This window comes from Molothrus aeneus, chromosome 20, assembly GCF_037042795.1.
Source record: "Molothrus aeneus isolate 106 chromosome 20, BPBGC_Maene_1.0, whole genome shotgun sequence".
NCBI classification, from domain to species: domain Eukaryota; kingdom Metazoa; phylum Chordata; class Aves; order Passeriformes; family Icteridae; genus Molothrus; species Molothrus aeneus.
The window spans coordinates 3,299,702-3,324,951 of record NC_089665.1 but is presented as its reverse complement, the minus strand read 5'-3'; the positions used below and the strand labels follow the sequence as shown (position 1 = coordinate 3,324,951).

Sequence of the window (25,250 nt, the reverse complement as noted above, 5' to 3'; positions counted from 1 at the left end):
TGGCAGTGGGTGTCACCATGCTGGGCACGACCTGGCTGTGGGAGCCTCAGGCAGGGGGTGGCAAAGGGAAGGTGAGGAACAGCAGGAGCACTCCTGTTTCCATGGCCTGAGCATCCCTGGCACCATGGCCTGAGCATCCCTAAACTCACAGCCCAGGCATCCTTGGCACCACGCCCTGAGCATCCCTAAATTCATGGTCAAGGCATCCCTGGCACCTCCATGGCAGAGCATCCCTAAATTCATGGCCTGGGCATCCCTGGCACCATGGCCTGAGCATCTCTAAATTCATGGCCCAGACTCCTCTGGCACCCATGGCATGAGATTCCCACACTCATGGCCTGAGCACCCCTAAATTCACAGCCCAGGCATCCCTGGCACCCTGCCCTGGGCATTCCCAGCCCATGCTCACCCCTGTTCTCCCTGCACCCCATGGCACCCACTGGGCCAGTGCCAGGAGGAACTGGGCTGGTTCAGAGCTGAACCCACAGACCAAGGAGGGGCTGACTGGTCACTCCCAGGACAGCTGTGACCACAGGGTCACACACAGCTGAGTCACCATGACCTGCCAGCCCTCGCTGTGCCCATGTCCCTCAAACACACATTGCCTGAGGCTACCCAAACACAGCACCCACACCCAAACACAGGGAACCTCAGCCCATCCCACACAGACAGATCCCAGCTTCCACAGGGAAAGTGAAGGGAAACCCAGCCTGAAAAGCTCAAAAAACACTGAGCAGCAGCTGGCTCAAAACCTGGGGTAGCCACCTCATTAAAACCAGAGCTGGGGCAGGTGCAGGGGCCTGGGAAGGCTGGGGTTGTGCAAAGCCCACACAAAACACCTGAGCTGCTGTGGTGACCTGCCAGGATGAAGCCAGAAGGGCAAAGAGCTCTTTAAGCAAAGTGCATTTGTTCCTGGGCTGACATTGGTGTGTAAATCGATTGTAAACAGACTCAGGCTGGAAGTGAGAGGATCACTGGAGGGTATGTCCTAGACAGGCCCTTCAACAAGGATTACAGGCAGGAGAGACAAAACTCCTCCAAGAAGGAGCTGGAGCAGTGTCTGCTAGGGTGACAAAGCATCTGTGTGACACAGGGACAGGACAAAGCCGCCTGAGGCAAGCCTAGCACAGTGTGGCACTGCCAGAAGGGCCAGGGGTAGCATTAGCACCACGCTGCTGGGGATGGCCAGGCCAAGTGAGGTGTGGCAGACAGTTTGGGAGATCCTGGACACCCCCAGTGGGCAGAGGAACCCCCATCCCTGCAGCAAACACCCCTCCAATCTCTACATCACACACCAGCCACAGCTGAGAACCCACTCCCTTGGGACTGCCTGGAGAGGGGAAGCAGGAAACAGAGGTGCTGAGAGCCACAGGGCAGGTGGCACCTGCTCTCACTGTGCCCTTGGGTGCCTGCTCTGCTGCCACACCATGCCCTTCCCACCCTGCTGAGGAACAGGACATCACCAGTGCACTGCTGTGTCCTCAGTCCCACTGCAGGAGCTGTGGGAAGCAACCGGAACCATCCAGCCTCCCTGGGCCTCACAATTTAAGCCTCAAAAACTCACAATTTAACATCCATCAAAGGCACTCCACATCCTGACAGCCAACCAGGCCAAGGGCAAAGTCCTGCATCTGGGTCAGGGCAATCCCCAGTGCCAGCACAGACTGGGGGAAGGCTGGAGAGATGGATGGTGGATGGATGATGGATGGATGGATGGATGGATGGATGGATGGATGGATGGATGATGGATGGTGGATGGATGGATGGATGGATGGATGGATGGATGGATGGATGGATGATGGATGGATGGATGGTGGATGGATGGTGGATGGATGGATGGATGGATGGATGGATGGATGGATGGATGGATGGATGGATGAGGGATGGATGGATGGATGGATGGATGGATGGATGGATGGATGGTGGATGGATGGTGGATGGATGGAAGTGAACCTCCCCTCCTGTGCTGGTGCAGCTGGAATGGACCTGCTTCCAGGTCTGAAATATTTACTGGGCCTCCCAAAGCCTGCAGAGATGGGCTGAGCTGACAGGCTGAGAGACACAAGTTGGGATCTGAAGATTTCTGTTCCCAGAGGCAACTCATGGAGCAGACAGCTGTGTTACATAACCCAGTGCTGGAGAGACAGGAGCACTGCCACTGGAGGGACGCCGCGCTCAGAGAAGAGGAATGGCACAGAACCCCTCCTGACCACTCCAGGGAAACTGCAAATGTGATTTCATTGCTTGCTGGCTGTGAGATGTTGCAGTGTTCCTGCCTGGGAGTGTTCAGAGAAAAGCTGCTGTGGCATGGGGTCCACTTGGGGCTGCAAAGGCCACTCATGGCCTAAAAACATAAGAATCTATTTAAAAGCCTGAGATCTGCAGTGAACAAGATGTGGTGACATTCCCATGACTTCCAGAAGCATCCAGGACCTTGGAAGTGCTTCTGGTTTTGTTTAACAGCGTTCCTTTGCCTTGGTATTGTAGAGAATTCAGTTTGTCTCATCAAGAATTGTTGGGACAGGAAGAGAGGAGCCACATTAATGTGAAATCAGTGATTTCACATCAGTGGGATGTGGCCTGCACCAAGGACCAAGCAGGAGCAGCTGATTGCAGCACCAGGAGCAGCAACAGCCACAGCCCTCACTGGGAAGGATTTTAGGAATGAGTTTACCAGGAGCTGTGACTTAAACCTGATGTGATAGCTGTGAAAAATGCACGTATTTTATGACTGGCTTTTTGCAAATATTAAAATGAATATTATATGTGTTGTGTTAGAAAGTGATGCTGTATTAGTTCTTTTAAGTACTGTGTTAAATATAGTTTTAGGTTATAAAAATTGTTAAAATAGAAACTGTGCTATGTAAGATACTTTTTTTAAAAGAAAGGACTGGCAGTGAGATAGCAGCCACAGGACACCTGAATCTTTCAGAGAAAAAGAATTTATTGCTCCATTATCAGAAGAAACGAACTTCTTCCCACCTCAAAGGCGCTGTTAGGATTCATAGGAAGAAGTTGATGATGACCAGACAGAATCCTGTGTTTGAATGGAATTTATGCATCATGTATGAGGTGTATGAATATGCAACAGTAGGCTGTTGGTTTTAAGGGTTAATCCTTTGTTAACGTGGGTCCTTTTTTGGGCTCGTGCTGCCCAGAAAAAGGTACCTGGACATCCATAACTCTTTGTATTTGTTGTCTCATATTGTCCTAATTTAAATTGTCCAAATTATTATTACTCTAATTGTATTACTATTTTTATAACCATTTTATTACTATTAAACTTTTAAAATTTTAAAACCAAGTGATTGGCGTTTTTCACAATGGCCCCAACCCAAGGAGGAACACGGCCCCTCAGCTTTTCCAAGCCCAGCCAGTCCCACCATGGCACTGCCCACTGGGTGTGGAGACCCCCCTGAGCCCCTCAGCCAGACCAAACCTGCTGGAGCCATGGGCTGTCACCTCCCTGCCTCAGAGGCACAGCCAGCCAGCTCCCCACCCGCTGGGCTCCAAAATAAACCCGGGCAGCAGGGGCAAGGCAGATCCCAAACAGTCTGTGCAGCCAGAAGAGGGATCAGCAGGAAGGGAGGGATGAGCCCCTCCATGGATCCTGCAGCTCAGCACACCAGGCAAATCCAGGTCTCACACAGACACTGGACCTCACTTGATCCTGCAAACAGAGAACACCAAGGGGCTGCATCTGCCTGAGCACAGCCACTTAAAAAGGAGATTCCAGTGGGATTGTGCCCATGGAGTCCTGTCACACACATCTTTTATGGAAAATCCTTTCCATAGGATTTTTCCTCCTGAGAAGCTGAGAGGCCTCAGGAACAAAATGTAACCAATGGTTATCTGCTGCTGTGGAATGCAACAGGTGCATCTGGGATTGGCCCATGTTGGATGTTTCTAATTAATGGCCAATTACAGCCCAACTGGCTCAGACTCTCTGTCTGAGACAGAGCCTTTGTTATCATTCTTTCTTTTTCTATTCTTAGCCAGCCTTCTGATGAAATCCTTTCTTCTATTCTTTTAGTATAGTTTTAATGTAATACATATCATAAAATAATAAATCAAGCCTTTTGAAACATGGAGTCAGATCCTCATCTCTTCCCTCAACCTGAGACCCCTGTGAACACGGTCACACAGTCCCTCTCTTCCATCACTGCCCCTGAGAATGCAGCTATCCACCAGCAGCCACCACAACCTCTGCATCCATCCCTGAAACAGCAACCCCAACCACTGCCCAAACATTTCCCAGACCACCAGCCCAGCTCTGTTCCATCTAAAGCCCCATCCCAAAGTCCTCCAGCTCCAGGAGGGACTTGCTGGTGGTGTTTAAGGAGTTTGTATCTCTGATGGAGAAGCTACACCCACACCAAACCGAGCTGCACAGCACATGTGCCTCCAGACTAGGATGAGAACTCCGTGACATTCTCTTATTTCCTGGAGGAACATTTCCCCTCATCTTGCATCTTCCACATGATGCTAAAGTACTTGGAGAGCACTAAGAAATAAGCAGGGTGCTGTTCCAGAGGGGATGAGCAGCATCCCAAATCCCTGCAGGGAGCAACATCTTGCCCTGATGGCCATCCCAGGTGTCGCTCCTTGCCCTGTTAAACAGCAAACCTCAGTGAGCACATCCCAAAATTAGCCTCTCACAACCTACATTTTAGTGTCCTTTGGCTCTGTGCCCCTGCCATGCCTCATGGGAACTTGCTTCTGAATTTCCAAATTAATCTTAATAAATTCACAGCCCTGGGTTACAAACTTGCATTAATGAGCAGGTTCTCTGTGGGTTCAGGAACACAGGAGGGTGGGGGTGAGGCTGCCAGCACAGACAATGCCCTGGCAGAGCAGGTCCAGAGGTGGCCACCAGAATGGTCCAAGGGCTGGGACAAGGGGCAGTGGGGTCAGATTGGACATGGGGGAGAAATGTCAGACTGTGAGGGTGGTGAGGGGCTGGCAAAGGCTGCCCAGAGAAGTTGTGGCTGCCCCACCCCTGAAGTGTTCAAGGGCACATTGGACAGGGCTTGGAGCAAGTGGTCCACTGCTGTAGATTTAAGGTGTCCCTGCCCATGGATGATCTTTGAAGGTCCCTTCCAACTCAAAGTACTCTGTGATTCTGAGGCTGTCCACTGCTGAGTCCTACCACACCTGAGCACACCACAATGCCACAAATCACTGATTTCACATTAATGTGGCTCCTCTCTTCCTGTCCCAACAATTCTTGATGAGACAAACTGAATTCTCTACAATACCAAGGCAAAGGAACGCTGTAAAACAAAACCAGAAGCACTTCCAAGGTCCTGGATGCTTCTGGAAGTCATGGGAATGTCACCACATCTTGTTCACTGCAGATCTCAGACTTTTAAATAGATTCTTATGCTTTTAGGCCATGAGTGGCCTTTGCAGCCCCAAGTGGACCCCATGCCAGTGCAGCAGCCATTCCACCTGCAGACCCAGGGGATTGTGCCTGGTCCCAGTCACCCACCAGGGAAGCCTCATGCCCACAGGACACACAGGACACATGGGGCTCACAGCAGCTTCTCTCTGAACACTCCCAGACAGGAACACTGCAACATCTCACAGTGAGAGCACAAGGGCCTGGAGGCTGATAGAGCAATAGCCTGAGACATGGGAACTCCCTTGAGAAAATCCCTCAATTCCAGGCTTGGCCAAGGAAATTTTAGCTGAGGAGCAGCTGCCAGGAGAGGGGAGCCTGGGACAATTTAGGATGGGCCATTCCTTTCAAGTAATTACAAAATCTACTGCTCTGACATGGATGCAGGGCAATGTGCGTGTGGGCATCCTCCTGGGACCTCCAGGCACAATTCCACAAGCAGACATGGAATTGCACAGAGCAAATGAGAAATGGATGGGAAGAGGGTAGATGAGCAGAGAGAGACCTGGTCTCACCTTTCCAACCTCTATAGCTGGGAGCACGAGCAGTGCTCAGCCCATGGAAGCAACACCTCTGCCAAAATGAGGGTTGCAGTGGCCTGGAGCCATCCTGCAGGGTCAGACCTGCAGCATCCAACACCCCTGTGACACCAGCATGATGTTGGAGGGGGGCAGAGGGGACCCACCTGGTCTCAGTGTCACCCTGAAGGTGGAGTTTGGGGCAGCAGAGCTGGTCCAGGGCTGTCCCTCAGCAGGTGAGCCTGGGCAGGCTCCAGCCCCACCCTGCAGAGCTCAGCCCTCAGATCCACCCATTCCACAGCAAGGGCTCTGCAGACACCACTGCTGACCTCACCACCCCACAGCCAGCTCCTCTGGCTCCCTTGGGAGCAGGGACCACAGCATGCACAGTTCTAACTCTGCCAGATCCCCCAGACACCCAAATGCTGCCATCCTTTGGGTGCTCAAAGCCCTAACTCCAGCTCCTGGAAGAAAAAGGTCTGGAAGGGATAGACTCCTTGACCAGCCAGCAACAAATTGTCCCCAGGACAGAGATGCAAGGGCCCAGCTGCCACCTCTGGCTCAAAGAGGAGCTGTGACATTTCTGGGCCCAAGCAGGTGACACTTGGTCTGTTCTGCTTTATCCACTCCTTGGGACTTGCCCAGGCAGCCCAGGGCAAGACAACACCACCCACCACAGAAACAGGCACTTGCCCTTCCCAGCCTCCACACTGCCCCATGCTTGCAGAAATCCCCTCACTGGACTCTCACCACCTCTGCAGGTCTCAAAGCCACCAGTCAGTCACCAGGCCAGCCCAAGCCCTCCCTCAGCACCCAACTGTGGCCACCTGCAGACCCAGGGGACTGTGCCTGGCCCCAGCCACCCACCAGGGGAGCCAAGGGCACACAGGGCACACGGGACACACGGGGCTCACTCACTTTCATCAGGGTTGGGGGAAGCCAGAATGGCACTGTGCTTCCTTTTCACTTCTTCCACATTCTCCGAAATTTTATCAATGAAGCCTCGAATTTCTTCCACCTGTGAAGTGAGACAAGAAGACAGGTGGTCTGTGACAGACCTGAACTCTTGGAAAGTGAAGGGATTATTATACCCTATTCCAAAGCAACCATGACATGTCTGAACCACAGCAAACATCCTCCTGGATAAATATTTTCCAGTTTGGAACTGTGGAATCAGCCCTTCTCCATCCCACCAGCCAGCTCTGACTCACAGCAGTGTAATGCAGACTGTATGTCCTGGATTCTTTGTGATACACTGAGAAACTTCTGGGATTTATATAAATCAGCAGCAGATTGATCCCCAGACTCTGTGCCACTGGCAGAGCACTGCTGAGACTGCACAAGCCAGGCTGATAGTGGCTCAGTCTCCCATGGCTCCTTGCTCCATAAAAGGCTCCAGAAATGCCCAATTTGATCCTCACCCCCCATTCCAGGGAGGCCACATTTTCCCAAAGATCCATTCTGGCATTTTCCCTGCCCTTCTGTGCTACAGGAAGACACCAGCATTGCTCAAGAGGGGAAACCTCTCCTGTGTTCTCCTGCCAGGCTGCTCACCCTCTAACTCAGCCTTCTCCTTCAGCTCACACCACTCCTTTGCTCATCTTCCTCCACCTGCACATCAGATTTATCCCAGTTCCCACTCCATTGCCTGCACAGATCCATTTTAACACCCCCCACACACATGCCATGCTAAGGGTGTGCTAAAAATCCGCAAGCAGATCTTACAGCCACCCACATGCCAGAAGACAACCTCTTGTTTGGGAACAGGAGGCACAAAATTAAATCCATGATCCGTGCAGAGACTGCTGCTCTGCAGAGGTGTCCTGGGGAAAGGCCTGAGAGCTGGGTGTGAGGCTTCCCTGCTCTCATGGCCTGGGCAAGAGCCTGGCTGGGCTCTGGAGGAGCAGGGAAACATCCACAGGGCAGCACAGCCTCAGGTTCCTGATGTTCAGCACTCAGCACAACCCCGAGCATCAGCTGAGCAGCACCAGCCAGGGCAGGACATTCATCCTCATCCCCAGTGGCCACAGGGAGCCTGGAGCATCCACAACCCACCCTGGTGCCAGCAGAAAGGCCTGAAGCAGCCTCAAAGCCACACTGGAGGAACAAAGCTCTCACCTGCTCAAAGAACTCATCCATGAAACGGTCCCGGTCCACACTGACGGTGACTTCATCATCATCATCACTGTCCTTGGCCTGCAACAACACAGAGAGAGAGAGAGGCATCAACCAGGGCTTCCTGCAGAGTTCCCAGCCCTATTTCAGAGCTCCTGTGAGGAACTTTCCCCTTCTCCTGTGCTAACCTGCTCCAAGGAGCTGGGGCAAACACCAGCCAGAGTGGGGAACACCCCAGGCACTGCAACTCCGAGCCCCAGGGCTCTGGGAGAGCAGAGAACAGACACATCCAGCAGGGAGGGATGGCCAAAACACCACAGCAGCCATGGCACAGCATGGACACAGCTGAGGACACCCCACAGCCAAGGAGGGGGAGCTCCCAGGGCACCCTGTGCGAGCACACCAGCTCTGCAAGGAGCAGGAATGGGAAACACCACAGATTCCACCCTGGGAAACACCAGGGTGCTGCAGTGGGAAAGTGTGAGGCATGGAAATGATGGGAAACATGAGGGAAGCTGGACTGGGAAACACAGGGAATGCTGTGATGGGAAACACAGGGAATGCTGTGATGGGAAAACATGAGGGATGCTGGACTGGGAAAGCACAAGGGATGCTGTGATAGGAAAACACGAGGAATGCTGTGATAGGAAAACATGAGGAATGCTGCCATGGAAAACACAAGGAATGCTGCCATGGAAAACACAAGGAATGTTGGACTGGGAAAACACAAGGAATGCTGGACTGGGAAAGCACAAGGGATGCTGGACTGGGAAAACATGAGGGGTGCTGTGATAGGAAAACACAAGGAATGCTGTGATGGGAAAACAAGAGGGATGCTGCCATGGGAAAGCACGAGGGATGCTGTGATAGGAAAACACAAGGGATGCTGCCATGGGAAACACAAGGAATGCTGCCACAGGAGAAAGCCTGGGCGATGCCATGATGGGAAAACACGAGGGATGCTGTCACAGGAAACACAAGGAATGCTGCCACAGGAGAAAGCAGGAGGGAAGCTGCAGTGGGAAACACAAGGAAAGCTGCAATAGGAAATGAGAGATGCTGCAATGGGCAAACATGAGGAATGCCACGTCAGGAAAACATAAGGGATGCCATGATGGTAAATAGAAGGGATGCTGCCATGGGAAAATAAAAGGAGTGCTGTAGAGTGCAGGAAAGGTGGGAGCAAACAGATAAGACAGCAGAACTAGTAAAGTCACAGCAGGCAAATGAGGGGTTGTCCTTGTCTGCAGAAGCATGTGTGTCATTGTCACCAGAGATGAAAACACCTCCTGTCCCAGTAAGGCGGGGGCTGCAAGCTCTCAAGGGAAGGAAAAATTACAGTCCTGCACATAAGGAGACATTTAAAAGATTATCATCCAAAGCAGCTACACGACGGAGGGAAATGGAAAATTAACAGGTTGGAAAAGTTTCCTCTTACTCCATCTTTACAAGAGAGAAGAAGCCAGTGGAATGGAGATTTGAGACAGGATTGCCTCTGCTCATCTCATGATGATTGCAGTTACACATCACCCCATGGCCCCTCTGCACTCTGCAGAGAGACAGCCACTACAGCCACTGCTCTTACTCCAGTGATGGGTAAGAGGCCTCAGGAACAAAATGTAACCAATGGTTATCTGCTGCTGTGGAATGCAACAGGGGCATCTGGGATTGGGCTCATGTGGTTGTTTCTAATTAATGGCCAATCACAGCCCAGCTGGCTCAGACTCTCTGTCCAAGATACAAGCCTTTGTTATATTCTTTGCTTTTTCTATTCTTAGCCAGCCTTCTGATGAAATCCTTTCTTCTACTCTTTTAGTATAGTTTTAATATAATATATATCATAAAATAATAAATCGGCCTTCTGAAACATGGAGTCAAATCCTCATCTCTTCCCTCAACTTGAGGCCCCTGTGAACACAGTCATGTTTTAAATCCTTCCTGCATGCCAGTGCCACCAGGCAGCCCAGTCCCTCCCCCTGTCCTGTGTCACCACTGCTCCAGCCTTGCTCCAAACTGTTGGGGAAGATGAAACAGGAAAGCCTTATAAATATGATTGTCTGGCAAAAAGATTTTGAGAATATGGAAACTATCAGTGAGATTGAAATGAAAGCAAGCTTTGAGATACCTCAGTTACTGAACAACTGGAAAACAATGGTGTGGCTGCTGAAGGTGATCCCCTTTTGATGGAACAACACCCTCTGCTTGCAGACAGGCCCAAGGGTCAGAGCAGACCCCACAGCTTGGCAGAAGGGGCCCAAAGAGGAGTTTTTAGGGTTTAAAATGTAACACAGGATGGTAATGTAATGATTCTTATAGGCTGTATGGAAATGCTATAGGATTTGTATATTATACTAGATTAGTTAGTGAGAATGAGAATATTCAACACAGAAGAAGATTTATTGTATTGTAATGGGAACTTCACTCTCTTACCCCTTTTACTCTCTTATGCTTTTGCTCTCTTGCCTCTCTTACTCTCTTACCCTCTCATCCTCTCACCCCCTCTCTTCTCTCAGGCCTGCTCTGAGCTGTGCCTGGCAGCTCCCAGCAGGGCCCTGCCCCCAGGCCCTTTGCAATAAACCCCAAGTTCCTGACCTGGCTGCAGAGATCTCTGCTCTCTGTCCATCCCCACTGTCCTACCCCCGTCACTCCTACACAAACCATCTGAGCACAGTGACAGCTGTCACTGTCCCAGCCCCAGTAAGCTCAGCTCCACCTGGGGCCAACAGCTGCTTCCAGAGCAGTGCCCACATGTGCTCCATGGATCCCAGAGCATCCCAAGCATTCCCCCAGCACATGGCAGGAGGGCTCACCATCAAGGAGGTCACAAAGAACCATGTCCTAAAGCCAGGAATGCATGGACAGAGCTTTGCTACAGAGACACAAGTATTTATCCATGTTCACATTCCACTTACATATCACACATGCCTGCTAGGTTGGTGCTCTGCTTGATTTCAAGCACTAACAGCTTTGAAGCATCACACACTTTGGTGGGTGGTACTGGGAGCCTAGTGCATGGGCAGTAACACACAGACCCCCACCTACACCCCCCAGGATCCTGGAAAATGCCAACAGACCCTAGGGACACACGCTGGGAGTGATGGAAGATGCACCTGCCAATGCAAACACCACCCTGGATGTGTGTTTACAGGACAGGGGATCTTTCTTCCCCCACCCTGCTAAACCTCTCCCCGTCAGGGACAAGGACATCCACACCACCCACAGATGCAGGGGGTGTGCTGCCTGCAGCTCCTGCCACCTCACCATGCCCCCAACAGGATGGGCATCTACAGGCAGGAGTAAAGGAAAGGAGCTGAAAGCCCCTGTGAGGATGGATCAGGGGATTCTGCTGGGTGATAAATGGGGTTTGACCTGGCCACGGGCACTGGCAGCACAGAAACACAAAGACTGCTCATCCTCAGCAGTATGGGCAAGAGGAGAGGGTGTTCCCCCTCTGCTCTGAGACACCCTGGAGCTGCCTCCAGCTCTGTCCCAGCACAGGACAATGGTGTTGGACTGAGGCTGGAGTCAGGTTGGACATGGGGGAAAAATGTCAGACCAAGAGGGGCTGGCACAGAGTGCCCAGAGCAGCTGTGGTTTCCCTATCCCTGGAAGTGTCCAAGGCCAGGCTGGACAGGGTTTGGAGCAGCCTGGACTAGTGAAAGGTGCCCCAGCCCATGGAATGGATGGGAAGCACCAGCCAGCCCCTGCAGCCCTGTACAGAAAAACCTTCAACACAACCTCCCCACAAGCCTATCCAGCATTTTTTTGCCATCATCCTGACAGGATCTCAATTTGCCAGAATTCTGAGCCCATTTTTGAAGCCTGTGAGCAGAGTATTCCCACTGTTAATTTTAAATGAAGATTTGTACAGGAACCAGGAAGGCCAGGGACTGGCAGCAGAGGAAGAGCAGCAGGAGAGCAGGGTACCTGCCAAGATGTTATTGTCCTCGTCACCTCTTGCTTGTCCCTTCCACATCCAAAACAGGCCTGCCTCATTGCACAAAGGATGCCACATCCCTGCCTAGTCCTATCTGGACCCTGCCATACCCAGAAATCCGGCAGGAAGGGGACCCAAGCCACACACAGCCTTGCCAGAGGCACTCATGCTTGAGGACACAGCACTCCTGGGAGCACAGAGGCTGATGGACAGGCACAGAGATGTTATTTAGGGCAGGCACTGGACAGGGGGAATGGCACAGAGCCCAGCCAGAAGCCCCATGAAGAGGAAATTACACAGATGGAGCCTGCTGGTCAGGAGGGCACATGTCACTTGTCACTCCGGGCTGGAGAAGGGCACCATCTGTCCAACCCACGTCACTGGGAACACCCTCAGTGCCATCCTCACCTCCTGTGGCAGGCAGACCATCCCACCCCACCACCCCAGCCCTGGGGCAGACAGAGCAGCCACATCCACTAATGGGTGCCTTGGACTGCAGCCAGAGGGGAAGCCAGGGAGAGCAGCTCAGGGCAGGCACGGATGGATCAGCTGCTCCCTGCATCTCCCTCCAGCCTGGCCCTCACTGCTCTACCCCAAGGGGTGACCCCCCATGATTAATTCTAGTACAAAAGTAGGAACAAGGCCAAAACTTTCAAAAAAGAAACATAAAACAAAAAAAAAAGAAACATGTTTCAAAAGGAAACATAACGGTGTTTTGGCTTCATGCATCCCAACTGTGAGCATCCCAGATTTCCAAAGTCACATGGAAAGCTCCTGTCTCAGTCAAAACTACCTGCAGGTGCTGCTCAGCAACAGCAGCAAACAATTCCCCAGCCTGGTGTGATGGTGTTCACAGGGGTGTCAGGTTGAGGGAAGAGATGAGGACCTGACTCCATGTTTCAGAAGGCTGATTTATTATTTTATGATATATATTATATTAAAACTATACTAAAAGAACAGAAGAAAGGATTTCATCAGAAGGCTGGCTAAGAATAGAATAGCAAAGAATGATAACAAAGGTTTGTGTCTCGGACTCTCTGTCTGAGCCAGCTGGGCTGTGATTGGCCCTTAATTAGAAACATCCAACATGGGCCAATCCCAGATGCCCCTGTTGCATTCCACAGCAGCAGATAACCATTGGTTACATTTTGTTCCTGAGGCCTCTCAGCTTCTCAGGAGGAAAAATCCTAAGGAAAGGATTTTCCATAAAAGATGTCTGTGACAGCCTGGGAACTCAATGTCAGGCACAGCATCCTCCCAGTGCCCCTCACTTCTGCCTCAGGCCCTGTCAGGCAGCACCAAGGACCCAGGGCTTCCAGGCTTTGTCCCCACATAGGGTGGGTGAGGATAACCCTTCTTTTGCAAGGTTTTTATTGCTCCAGTCCACCAGAGGCTGGGCAGTGGCACCATGTGGGCCCTGACCTGGCAGCTGGGATGGCTCTGGGAGCTGCTGCCCTTCAGTGCCACTGAGCAGCAGGGGCTGGGTGGGGAGGGCAGGGCACTCAGAGCTCCTCCAGTATTGCCAGCTGGGGTCTCTGTACAAATCACCAGCGGGACAGGACTGCTGGGAACTGCCTTGAGCTGTTTGATTTTTCAGCATCAGTCTCATTCCATGGTGTAGGGGGGGGATACAGCATGGGTAAATGAAGGTGGTATAGAATGTAATCTTATAACCCAATGAGTTGCAGCTGGACCAATTACTAAAGATTAGGAGCAGGCCTGATCTTAACAGGCCACACCTGTAGCCAATAAGAACAATGGTATAAAAGAGTGGATTGTGGGATTTGGAGTCAGATGATGACTACTGTAAGGACCAGGAACAGCCAGTGCTTAGAGGAGCTGCCTATGAGAAACACTGAGGAGGTATGAGACTCGGGCAATATGGAATCCTTGCACTATAATGATAATAGAACTCTTGGTATATAAGACAACAACATGGTTATGACAATGGGAAGATGCCAGCAGCTCACATCCCAGGCAGCAGACCAAGAACTCAATGTTTTAACTCACTCTGAAAGTTTTTTGACCAATCACACAAAGCAAAAGCACATTGACAGTAGTTCTATCCAACCACTATAAGCACAGGTACCTTTGGTTAAACAATGCTTGTTTATTTCAAATACAATACCTGCTTGTGAGCCTTAAAACACAGAGCTCCATTACTAAGCTTCAAACTTCCTAATATCTCACTAGATAAACTTTTCTGTAGCTTAGGGAGTTATTCTAGACAAGTGTTAATACACAGACCATTGTTCTATTTGTCCTTGCTTTTCTACTTTTTAAATAGTTTTTCTGCTGATCTATCTCATGGCTACTGTTTAGCTCTAATCACAGTTCTGCTGTCTCTGGGGCCTGCCTTTTGCAGCTTTCCCAAACCCCTCTGGTTTTGTGGATTCCCACACTCCAGCAGCTTTTGGTGCCTCACAGGCTTCACAGTGCCCTCCACAAGGGCCAAAATCCCAAGTGGAGGCAGAAGCAAACTGTGATACCATCCCTGACAAAAAGGAGCAGCAGATGAGAAGACATCCAGAGCTCCAGAGCATCCTGGCTCTATTTTGAGGTTTTGTAACCAGCACATGCTGACAAATTCATTCCAGCACATTCCCTCTCCAAGCACTTTCTGAATGAGGCAAAGGAGCACAGAACACCTGGAAAGACTGGATGCTTTCTGTCCTCCAAAGAGCAGAGCTGGCAGGGTGAGCAGTGAGGGGCACAACCAGCTCTGTGTCACCCCAGGAGTGACACACACAGCCCCAGGTTCCTGTCAGGGTGGGCAGTGAGGGGCACAGCCAGCTCTGTGTCACCCCAGCAGTGTCATAGGCAGCCCCAGGTTCCTGTCCTGTCAGGGTGGGCAGTGAGGGGCACAACCAGCTCTGTGTCACCCCAGGAGTGACACACACAGCCCCAGGTTCCTGTCCTGTCAGGGTGGGCAGTGAGGGGCACAACCAGCTCTGTGTCACCCCAGGAGTGACACACACAGCCCCAGGTTCCTGTCCTGTCAGGGTGGGCAGTGAGGGGCACAGCCAGCTCTGTGTCACCCCAGCAGCGACACACACAGCCCCAGGCTCCTGTCCTCTCCTGTGAGTGCTGCAGATGGATCTGACCATGCCCAGGGAGCTGGTGCAGGTAGCAGAGGCAGGGCAGAGGAACAGTGGGGCTCAGTCCCTGCTGGCACACCTGAACCCAGGCACAGCCTTCTGCCAAGCCCTGCTGGCACATTTTCCTGGGAATCATCTGTGTCCAAAGAATCAGTGAGCCCCTGCCTGCCTCCCACCCTAGCAGAGCCTCACAAAAGCACAAGGGACAGGAAAAGCCACACCAGCTGCCATCCCCCTCCTAGGGACCACTCAGGAAGCACAGAAAGGCCTCATCCCTGAATGAGGAGGCTGCTCCACGGCTTCACTCCCAGGCTGCATCTGTTTGTTTGTATTTACCAACACCTCCGTGCTGCTCTGCCCAGCTGAAGAGATCCCAGCCATCTGGGCTTGACTTGCTTGGTGAAATTATGTTCTTTTTGTACCATGGCAAGGTGCACAGGCTGCTCTGGGGCTGCCTCTGAGCAGCTGTGGGTCATGTCTGGGATTGTGTCCCCACACAGAGTGGCACATGGGTGTCACTGTCGTATTTTCTGAAAAATCTTCTTTGCCCACGATTCTTCTGGGAAGCTGAGAAGCCTCAGAGAAAAAAGAAAATAATTATCTGATTTTGCTTCTCCTGTGTTTTGCTGCTTTGGAATGTGCTTGGAGATTGTTTATCCAACATATGAATTGTTTTTACTTAATGACCAATCACAGCCAGCTGTGTCAGGACTCTGGAGAGTCACAACTTTTCATTATCATTCTTTTTCTGCCTTCTGATGCATCCTTTCTCTATTCTTTTGTATAGTTTTAGTATAGTATAATACAGCATAATAGAATATCATACTGTATAATATAATAATATAATAATATAATATAATAAAATAATATAATAATATAGTATAGAGTATAATAATATAGTATAATGTAATATATTATAAAAATAATGTAATATTATAATAATATAATATAATAAAAATATAATAATATAAGATAATAATATAAGATAATATAATAATATAATATAAATATAATAATACATTAGCCTTCTAAGAACATGGAGTCAGACTCATCAATTCCTCCCTCGTCCTGGGAACCCTGCAAACTCAACACAGAGGGGTCCAACACCAACAGCAGTCACCTTGTCCCCTGTATCCAAACTCCCAAGGCCAGGGCACTGACACTGAGAGCTCCCAGGGCAGCTCATTCTGGCATGCAGCTGTGCAAGGAAGGACAAGGTCACAACAACTGAGCAGCACTGACATCTCAGCCATCTCACCGAGCCCAAAGGACACACAGGAGAATGTACAGATGCCCAAATCTCTGGGAACATCCCAGCCTGGCTCTGCAATGCTTGGCAGCACAAGGGCAGCTCAGCACAGCCCCACCTGGACAAGGTGCAGGGCACCCATGGATCTCCCACCCACCAAATGAATCCCTCACCCTGGGGCTGCCCTAGAACAGAGGCTGGACAGAGCCAAAGAATAAAGTAGGGATTTCTGAAGAGGCCTCAATGGATCCAGCTTGGGCAGCACAAGAGCCCAGCCAGGGCTGTGCCCAAGATGAACCAAAATGGCCACAAAATGGACAGCCGGTCATGGGGTCTCTCACTTTTATAAGTTCTGCTCCATTTGCATATTGGAGTTAATTGTCCAATTCCAGCTTTATTTAGCCCATGCAGTCCCATCCTGCTTGTTTTTCTCTCTTCAGCCCACCTTATTTATGGTCCTGGGCCTGAGATTTGGATCATTTGTCCTTGGTGCCCAGCTAGAGAAGGAATTGCTGTGTCTTCCTGCTCTCTGCAGACAGCTCACCATCCCCTAATATGAAGCCCAGATTCACACATTAAAGCAGCACAGAATCTGAAAAATAGAAAATCTAAACCTGAGGCATCACCCTGACCTCCCCACACTTCAGGGTTTGCTTTAGGCATCTCCAGCAGCCAAAAAAAGCCCTTCAAGCAGGGCTGAAGTCCTGTCACTGAAGGTTTCCAGGGAGGTGGTGCCAAGGCTGAGGATAAGGATAAGCACAGCCAGAGGGTGTGCTCCCAGGAGAGAGCCCTGAAGAGCTGAACCACCCAAAACCATGCCTTGAACTACCTATGGTCCCAGGCCTTTCTGCAGACCACATAATAGAGCTGTGCACCACGATAAATTGGCCACTTCATGGCACACAGGCCCCAAGCTCAGCTGTGCCCTATTCCAGCACTAAATCCAGCTGGCAGCCTGCCACCAGTGGTGTTCTCCAGGGATCAGTGCTGGAGCCAATCCTTTATCAATGACATGGACAAGGGGATCGAGGCACCCTCAGCAGAAGACACCAAGCTGGGTGAGATGCTGACCTGCTGGAGGGCAGGAGGGATCTGGACAGGCTGAATCAATGGGCAAAGGCCAATTCTGTGACATTCAATGAGGCCAAATTCAACACTAGGGTATCAACAACCCCATGGAGTGCTCCGGGCTGGGGGCAGAGCCACTGGAAAGCTGGGAAAGACCTTGGGGTGCTGGCCAGCAGTAGCTGAACATAAGCCCATGTAGGGGGATAGAATATAAGAAAATAAAGATAGTGTAGAAAGTGATCTCACCCCTAAAGAGCTGCAGCTGGGCCAATTAGCAAAGATCAGGAGCAGGCCTGACTTTAACAGCTACAGCTGTGACCAGTGAGAGGAAGATGCTATAAAAGAGTGGGGGTGGCTGGGTGAGAGGGAACTGGGGTCAGTGGCTGCTTTGTGGAGAAGAAAGAGTCAGTGCTCTGAGGAGCTGCCCATGAGAAACACCAAGAAGGTGTGAAACTATTGTGATAGGAGACAGCAGCATGGAACCCCTGCAATAAGATGACAACAAGTCCAGGTGGGCAAGAGGCCAATGGCACTTGTCTTGTATCAGAAATAAAGTGTCCACAGGACCAGGGCAGGGATTGTCCCCCTGTGCTGGACACTGCTGGGGCACCACAAATCTTGGGTCAGTCTGGGCCCCTCACAACCAGAAGGTCATGGAGATGCTGGAGTGTGTCCAGGGAAAGGAATGGAGCTGGGGAAGGGTCTGGAGCACCAGGAGCAGCTGGGGGGCTCAGCCTGGAGAAAAGGAGGCTCAGGGGGGACCTCACTGTCTACAGTGCCCTGCAGGAGGGTGGAACCAGGTGGGGATCAGGCTCTGCTCCCAGAGAACAAGGGACAGGACAAGAGGAAATGGCCTCAAGTTGTGCCAGGGCAAATTCAGTTGGATTCTGGGGAAAATTTCTCCATGGAAAGGGCAGTCCAGCCCAGTTGCCAAGGCACAGGCTGTGCAGGGCAGAGGTGGAGTCACCACCCCTGAATGGATTTAACAGATGTGTAGCTGTGGCACTTGGGGTTAGTGCTGGGGAAACAGTTGGATCTTAGAGGGGTTTTCTAACCTAAGCAATTCTGTAATTCTAATATTCACCAAAACCAGCCCATACCTTCCCAGTAAAAGTCCAAGGCACAGATGACTTCAGTATTCAGCAACACCTGCATGAGTCAGGTGGTGTTTCCAATTTCCAACACTAGCAGTGCAAGGGAGAACATGGTTTCCAAGAGTTTTGTCCTTAGGTGCTTGCTTGCATTCCTTTGGCACAAAGTCCACGCCTTTCAGCAGAGGCATAATCATTCTTAAGCTCAGTTTTAAAAGCAAACAGGTAAAATTCTCCTTAGCTCTGAAGAGCAAGTGCCAGAGGTGACACCAGTCCTGGAGAGGGCAATGAGCTGAACTCACTGACCTCCTCCTGTAACATGGACAGCACTATCACCTACTGGAAAAGCACCCAGACTTTACAGCCAGTACTTTATAAATTTACAGTCATGGCTGGAGAATGATTTGCTTAAAAACAGACTTAAATAATCTGAAATTAATTTTTAACACCCTCTAAGTGGCATCATCATGGTTACAGCTCCTGTGCAGACCAGAGCTGCCAGAGAAAAAATAAGGGAAGCCTCAGGCAGAGAAGGTGACAGGGGCAGCACCACAACTCCCATGGCTGTGGGATCAACACAGTCCACACAATGGGGTCCTGCAAACCCCATCACCTCACCTACAAACAGGCACTCATGGAATACTGATCTGGAATGGACCTTCAAGGATGCTCCAGTCCAACCCCCTGCCTGGGCAGGGACACTTTCACCAAACCAGGCTGCTCACATGGTCATGGAAGCTCAATAACATTTCTTTGGTGCTCTTGCCTAGACCCTGTAAAAGACCTCAGCACCATCCCAGTGAGCCACTGATCCTCCCAAAAGGCAAAGGTCCTCTGGAAAACCAAAACAGTCCATTTCATACACAAACCCAGAACCTGATGGAAGACCAGCAATGGCAGGGGAAAAGGCAGAGCTCATACTGGAAAACCTGCAGCACACATCTGCACAAGTACAGCAGCATGGAAGTGGCCACAGTGGCAGCACTCTCCTGAAAACTCACAGAACAGTGAGCAGAAAACTTCATTTTTAGTTATTTCCCATGAAAAGAAACGTGGGTTTGCAAGTATTCATTAGAATCTGGAAAACTGCACTGTTAACACAAAGTTCAGTCCCACCCTGCAGCAATATTTGATGCTGCACAGCCAGGTCTGTCCCCTGTGCTGGGGTGTATCCTGAGGTGCCTGAGGAGGAGGAGGAACCTCCTCCTGTAGAAAGAACATGCTGGCCTAGGAGCAAATGAACACAATTTGGGCAGGAGATTTGGAATTCTACAACCAGTCAGGAGCTGGTCTAGTGGAAGATGTTCCAACCCAAGACAGTAGGATTGGATGATACAGTTCTTTGAAGGTTCCTTGGCAACTGAGGGGAATCTTTTCCTGAGCCTGAGCTCTCCAGGGCTGATGGAGCAGAAGAACTTCCTGATCTCCTCTGGATGTCCCCAAGCTTTTGGCCAGCAGTTGTCCTGGGCTGCACTCACTACTTCCATCACTCCTGCAAGGGGAGAGCAGCTGCATCACTATGGAAAATACTCAGAGTATCACTGAAAAAGGGTGAAAGATGTTTCAGAACATCTCTCATGCAGGAATTGAGCATCCTGAAATCTGTCTGCTGTGTCAGCCTCATCCCTGGAAGTGTTCAAGGTCAGACTGGAAGAAGGCTCAGAGCAATCTGGTCTAGTGAAGGTGCTCCTGCCCATGGCACCACATGGTCTGTGAAGGTCCTTTCCAAGCCAAGCCACTCTGTGAGCCCATGACACACCACATGCCACAGCCTGTCTGTCCCCTGTTCACAGCCATAAGTCTGCTCCCTGATCTGGGGGGCAAAAGCAGTGCCCACATTCCCAAGAGCAGCCCTGGTTCTGGCCACTGCAGGCAGAGGTGCAGAGGTGCAAGCAGCCTGTGACAAGTCCCCTCTGCTCTCTCCCCTCCTTTCAGTTCAGCAAAACTTTCTACTCCTTGTGCTTCCACAGTTGCCTGGTTTTTCCCTGAGCAAAGAGCCTCTCTGGCTTTGTGCCTGCTCTGGTCCTGACACAGCACTGCTCCATCTCCATTTCCCCTGCTGTCCTCTGCTTGCCCTCCCCTCCCCACATCTCCTGCAGGATCATCCCATGGTGCAAGGACACTCCCCTGAGGCAGGTGTGCCCAGGTCACCTGGAGCCACAACAATCCCACACACTCTGTCTTCCTGCCCTTCCACCTGGGCTCACTCTCCTCCTTTTTTGCTAATATACATAATTTTCTGGAAGAAGCAATTTATCACAGTACTTAGCTTAATGAGCCTTACTGTACATGTTCTGCCTGTAGTGATAATTTTGCATATTTCCTGAGAAATCTTGTTAATGGGGAGATACATGGCAAAACAAACATTTGTACAGCTTCCGAGCAGCTCACACACAAAGACACTTCTATTAAAACAGCAGGGATGAGACTGAACCCTTTTGGCTCCATCCTCTCAGACACCCAGCTGATGTATCTGGCTGCACTTATCATCACTCTTATCACTCTCTGATGCCCAGACTGACACCAGGTCTCAGTGGGTCAAGAGTATTCCTGTGTTTAAGGTGATTTCAGTGGGACTAAGTTGATTTCAGTGGGACTACCAGATCCCCATGCAGCAGACCTGAAGCCCCCCAAACACATCCAAGGGACCCTGGGGCTCAGTGTCCCCTCTGAGCTCTGCCTGTCCCTCAAACCCTGTCCATCACCCCACCAGGCCCCTCCCAGGCTGGGGACAAGACACACCACCCAGAGTGACCTAGAGTCTGGGCTTTGCCTGCAGCCATGTCTAAAGCACAGAAAAAGGTTTTCCCAGTTTTTGGCTTGCCCTGCCACAGTGTGCACGCACTGCTGAGAACAGTGTCCCTGTGGCACAGGGACACCCAGGACCCCTCAGTGCTGGGGAACTCAAGAATATCCCATACAGGAGCATGTAGGAACACAAGAATTTCTCAACATCTCACACAGGAGCATGCAGGAACACAAGAACACCCCATACAGGAGCATGCAGGGCTCATCTGCATCACTCCTGTCACCTTCCTCCTTGCCCAGCTGCCCAGCAGAGCCCAGCAGTGAAGGTTCAGCAGTGTCTCACCCCTCCTGCTCCAGGACCCCACGGGAGCAGGCAAAGCAGCTTCCCTGCCACAGTGCTTGTGGGATCAGGACTGCTCTAAGGGCAGCCATGTCTGACCTGCCAGGGCAGCTCTGCTCCTCCCCAGCCCCAAAATCCAGCATTTCAGTGATGCTAAAACCCCTCAAGCCGAGGCAGAGCTGTGGACACAGCCACCGGCTGTCACCTGCCATGTGACAGCCCCACTCCCCACTGGCAGGGACACAGGACAGCTGAATTATTCACGTGTGACCCTTCTGGATGAACAGAAGAGCTCAAAAGCACTTATGGCAATGAAAAGGGTTAACAAGGGAAAGGAAGATGGCATCTGAACAAGTGAATGTATTCATCTGCAAGGTCTGTAGGGACTTCTGCAGCCGGGGGGTCCTGGAAAAGATGGAGACACACAAGACCTGACCTCTGCAAACTGTGCTTGACTTCACATTCGTGCCCCCAGGAGAGAAAGCCTCAGTAGGAACAGGATGGAATTAAGAGGAAGGGATGGAGAGAGGTCGGGCTGTGAGTCCTGGGGCACTGCTGCAGATTTCACTGCCACAGGAGGGGACAGGGGGCACCCACAGAGCCCGACCTGGAGCCCACCTCGCTTCCTCTCCCCTTTTATTTTTAACTCTCATCTCCCACTACTCCCACTGGCAGGAGGCAGCGCTGGGAGCAGGGACTTGGCTGTCAGGAGTGAGGATTCAGCCAGCTGGAGAGGGCAGTGGCACGGCACAAACACACAAACATCACTGGAGAAATGCACACAAAAACAGCTGTGGAGGTGAAAAACAGGCACAGGGGGAAGGTGCACCCCAAAAAATGGGCCCTGCCCATGGCTGGGGGTTGGAACTGGATGGTTCCTTCCATCCTAAACCACTCTGTGATCCTATAACACTGGCACATCTCCCTTGCTTCCTCCCACTCTCCAAACACCATTCATAATTATTTTACCATTTGGACCTGTGTCACATCCTGGAAATCCCAATGCCTCACTCAAGCTGAGCTGTCAGCTCCATGGCACGATGGAGCACCACAGGACTCTCACAACCCTGCATGTACACACCATGTCACCAGGGCTGCTCCTGGGGGTGCTGGGGAACAGGACCAGCGCCAGACCCACTCCAGATGGGCAGGAAACACCAGTGACAGCCAGAGCTGGGACACCTGCACAGAAGCAGCTGTAAACAAAGCTCTGCTCAGCCTCATCCAAGGCATCCTGCACAGCCCATCCTCAGCAGCTCTCCTTCCACAACAAGGGGACATGTTTTATCTGTAAGTTAAATTTCCTATCCCTGGTCCAGAGCAGACCTGGGGGCACTACTCCCACAAGGGCACTGAATAAGCTCCAGCAAGTCTGATCCAAACCAGAGCCGAGGTTCAGAAAAGAACTGGGATTAGCATTTTGAATATCAAGTACCATTTAAAAAATCCCATTAAGACATGGAGCTCCTGTTCTGTAGAGCAGTGACTGCCCTGCATCCCCTCCTCTGCTCCAACAATGCCAGCTCTTTTTTTATTAATCCTTCCTTTTTATCATCCCTGGCAGATTTTAAGCACTGTATTAACATGGGAGGAACCAACCCAGGCTATTAATGAGGCAGCAGAGAGGATACAAGTTCAAACGCTCCTGACTCTGTGTCCACTGCAGCATCTCGCTCCTCCCTGGTGTCTGCCAGCACCAAGGGTGTAAATCCATGCTGCCTCACTCACTGCAGTCCTGCCAGGGGGCACCCACTCATATTCGGGGCAACTGGATGCTCAAAAGCATTCCTCCATCCCCAGGAGTCCCCGGGAAGAAAGAATGCTGCAACCTCAGCATGAGGCTGATGAATAAGGAGCAGCAGCAGGAGTGAGGCGAAAACACATTTTATTTTTCTTAAGGCATATTTAAAGGAACAGAGAAATTTTAAAATACTCCATGGCATCACTTCTCAGCCAGCAACGGCTGCCAAAAGGACATTCATGAGGCTTCTTTTTACTATTATTATTAAAAAGCCTGCTTTCCAATCCCATTTCACAGCCTGTGCTGGTGGCGGAGACAGAGCCCCATGTTTGGGTGTTTTCCAGGCAGACTGGGGAGGCAGCTCTTGCGGGAGCCTCTTCCTTCCCCGGAATCCACAGCCACCCACAGTGAGTCCTGGGCATTCAGAGCTGCCCATCACCCCCTCAGCCCCTCGCTGCCACCACCCCAGCCCCATCCTCGGGGTGTTTTTTCAGACCAAACCAAACTCGCAGCCAAGTGATGCTGGGGGCAGCTCTGATGCCCGACCAGACTGGACACCACGCTGGTCCCCAGTGCCCCTCGCTCTGTGGCAGAGTCCTCCCCACGGGACAGAACCCCCCGCAATCCCACGCGGCTCTGCAGCGCCAACCGTGAAGTAATTTTAAAAAAATAATGCACCAAAATAAAAAAGGAAAAAAAAAAAAGGAAAAATAGGAAAAAAAAAAACCCAAACAAGAAAAAGCACTGGAAGGGAAGACCGGGGTGGTACAGGGCGGGGGCTGGAGCAGCACTCAGGGATTTCGGGCTCTGCCCCTCCGGCCACTGCCGCTGTGCCCAGGGCTCGGCCCCAGCGTGGGCAGCAGCACCGCGGCGGCCCCGAGGGTGCCGCAGGGGCCCGGGCATGGGCACCGAGGGCAGCGGGGGCAGCGGGGGCTCCTTCCACCGATGCTCCGTGCGCGCAGCCGCCGCCGCCTCCCACCGCCCGCGCCCCGGGCTGGGGGGCTCGGGGCCTCCGCGGGACACAGGGCCGGCCACGGCCGCACACGGAGCCCGAGGCCTCCCCGACAGGCCGGGTCACGGCGCCGGGGTCAGCGCGGTGCAGCGGCCGCAGGCGCCCCCCGGCCCCGCCGCAGCGGCTGCGCCGGAGGATGAGCACGCAAAACGGGAGGGGAGCGGGCGCGTCACGGTCCCGGGGAGCACGGCACGGCACGGCACGGCCCCGGGGAGCACGGCACGGCAGGCACGGCCCCGCGGGCAGCCCCCGCCCGCACCGCTACAAACACACGTCTGTATCTGCTCCTCCCAGCGGCGATGCTGCTCCGCCGCCGCGGCCCCGGCACCGCGCAGATCGCCGCTCGCACCGCCCGAAGCCGGCAGAACGCAGCGGTGCGCGGTGTGCGGACGGCGCAGCCCGGGGAACCCCCCCCACCCCTCTAATCCCGACATCCCGGCCGTGTCCGGGGGGCTCATCCCCTGCTGCCAGCCCCCGCCCAACCCCCTCGCCGCCGCCGTTCAGGGCAGGGCGGCCCCTGCGCAGGGAGGGGGGCCCAGCCGGCTTCGGGCGGTCCCCGATGGGGCAGAGGGCTGCCCGCATCCCCCGCAGCCCCCGCGGCGCCCCGCACTCACAGCGCGCAGCTCCCCGGTCCGGTCCTTCATCCTTGCCCCGCTGCCGCTGGGAACGGGCAGAGCGCGGGGAGGGGCGGGCGCCGAGCATGCGTGCGGCGCTGCGGAGAGGGGCGGGGGGACACCGCGGGGACCCGGCCATGGCGCGGGGGACCGGCAGGGGGACACTGCCACGGGGACACTCACATCTCGGCTCAGACTGCGGGGAGGCGGCACGCGGGGTCTCGCATCGCGGGGAGGCCACCGGAGGAGGGGATGGCACAGCTGAGAAGGTCACAGCTGTGACAAGGGGATGTCACCGGGGGGGTAGGGGTCGCGCCC

General features: G+C 52.4%; 1 protein-coding gene across 1 annotated transcript in view; it reads right to left on the bottom strand.

The window, feature by feature from the left end:
• STX1A (syntaxin 1A) overlaps nt 1-25,019 on the bottom strand; it is a 68,332-nt gene extending 43,313 nt beyond the window's left edge. Inside the window, exons 1-3 of the mRNA XM_066563741.1 lie at nt 24,933-25,019; nt 8,038-8,115; nt 6,838-6,937 (exon numbers count right to left, since the gene is read on the bottom strand). Coding sequence (XP_066419838.1) covers nt 6,838-6,937; nt 8,038-8,115; nt 24,933-24,962 — 208 coding nt within the window. The 5' untranslated portion in view covers nt 24,963-25,019. The remainder of the gene's footprint in view (nt 1-6,837; nt 6,938-8,037; nt 8,116-24,932) is intronic.
• Between the last annotated feature and the right edge of the window lie 231 nt (nt 25,020-25,250).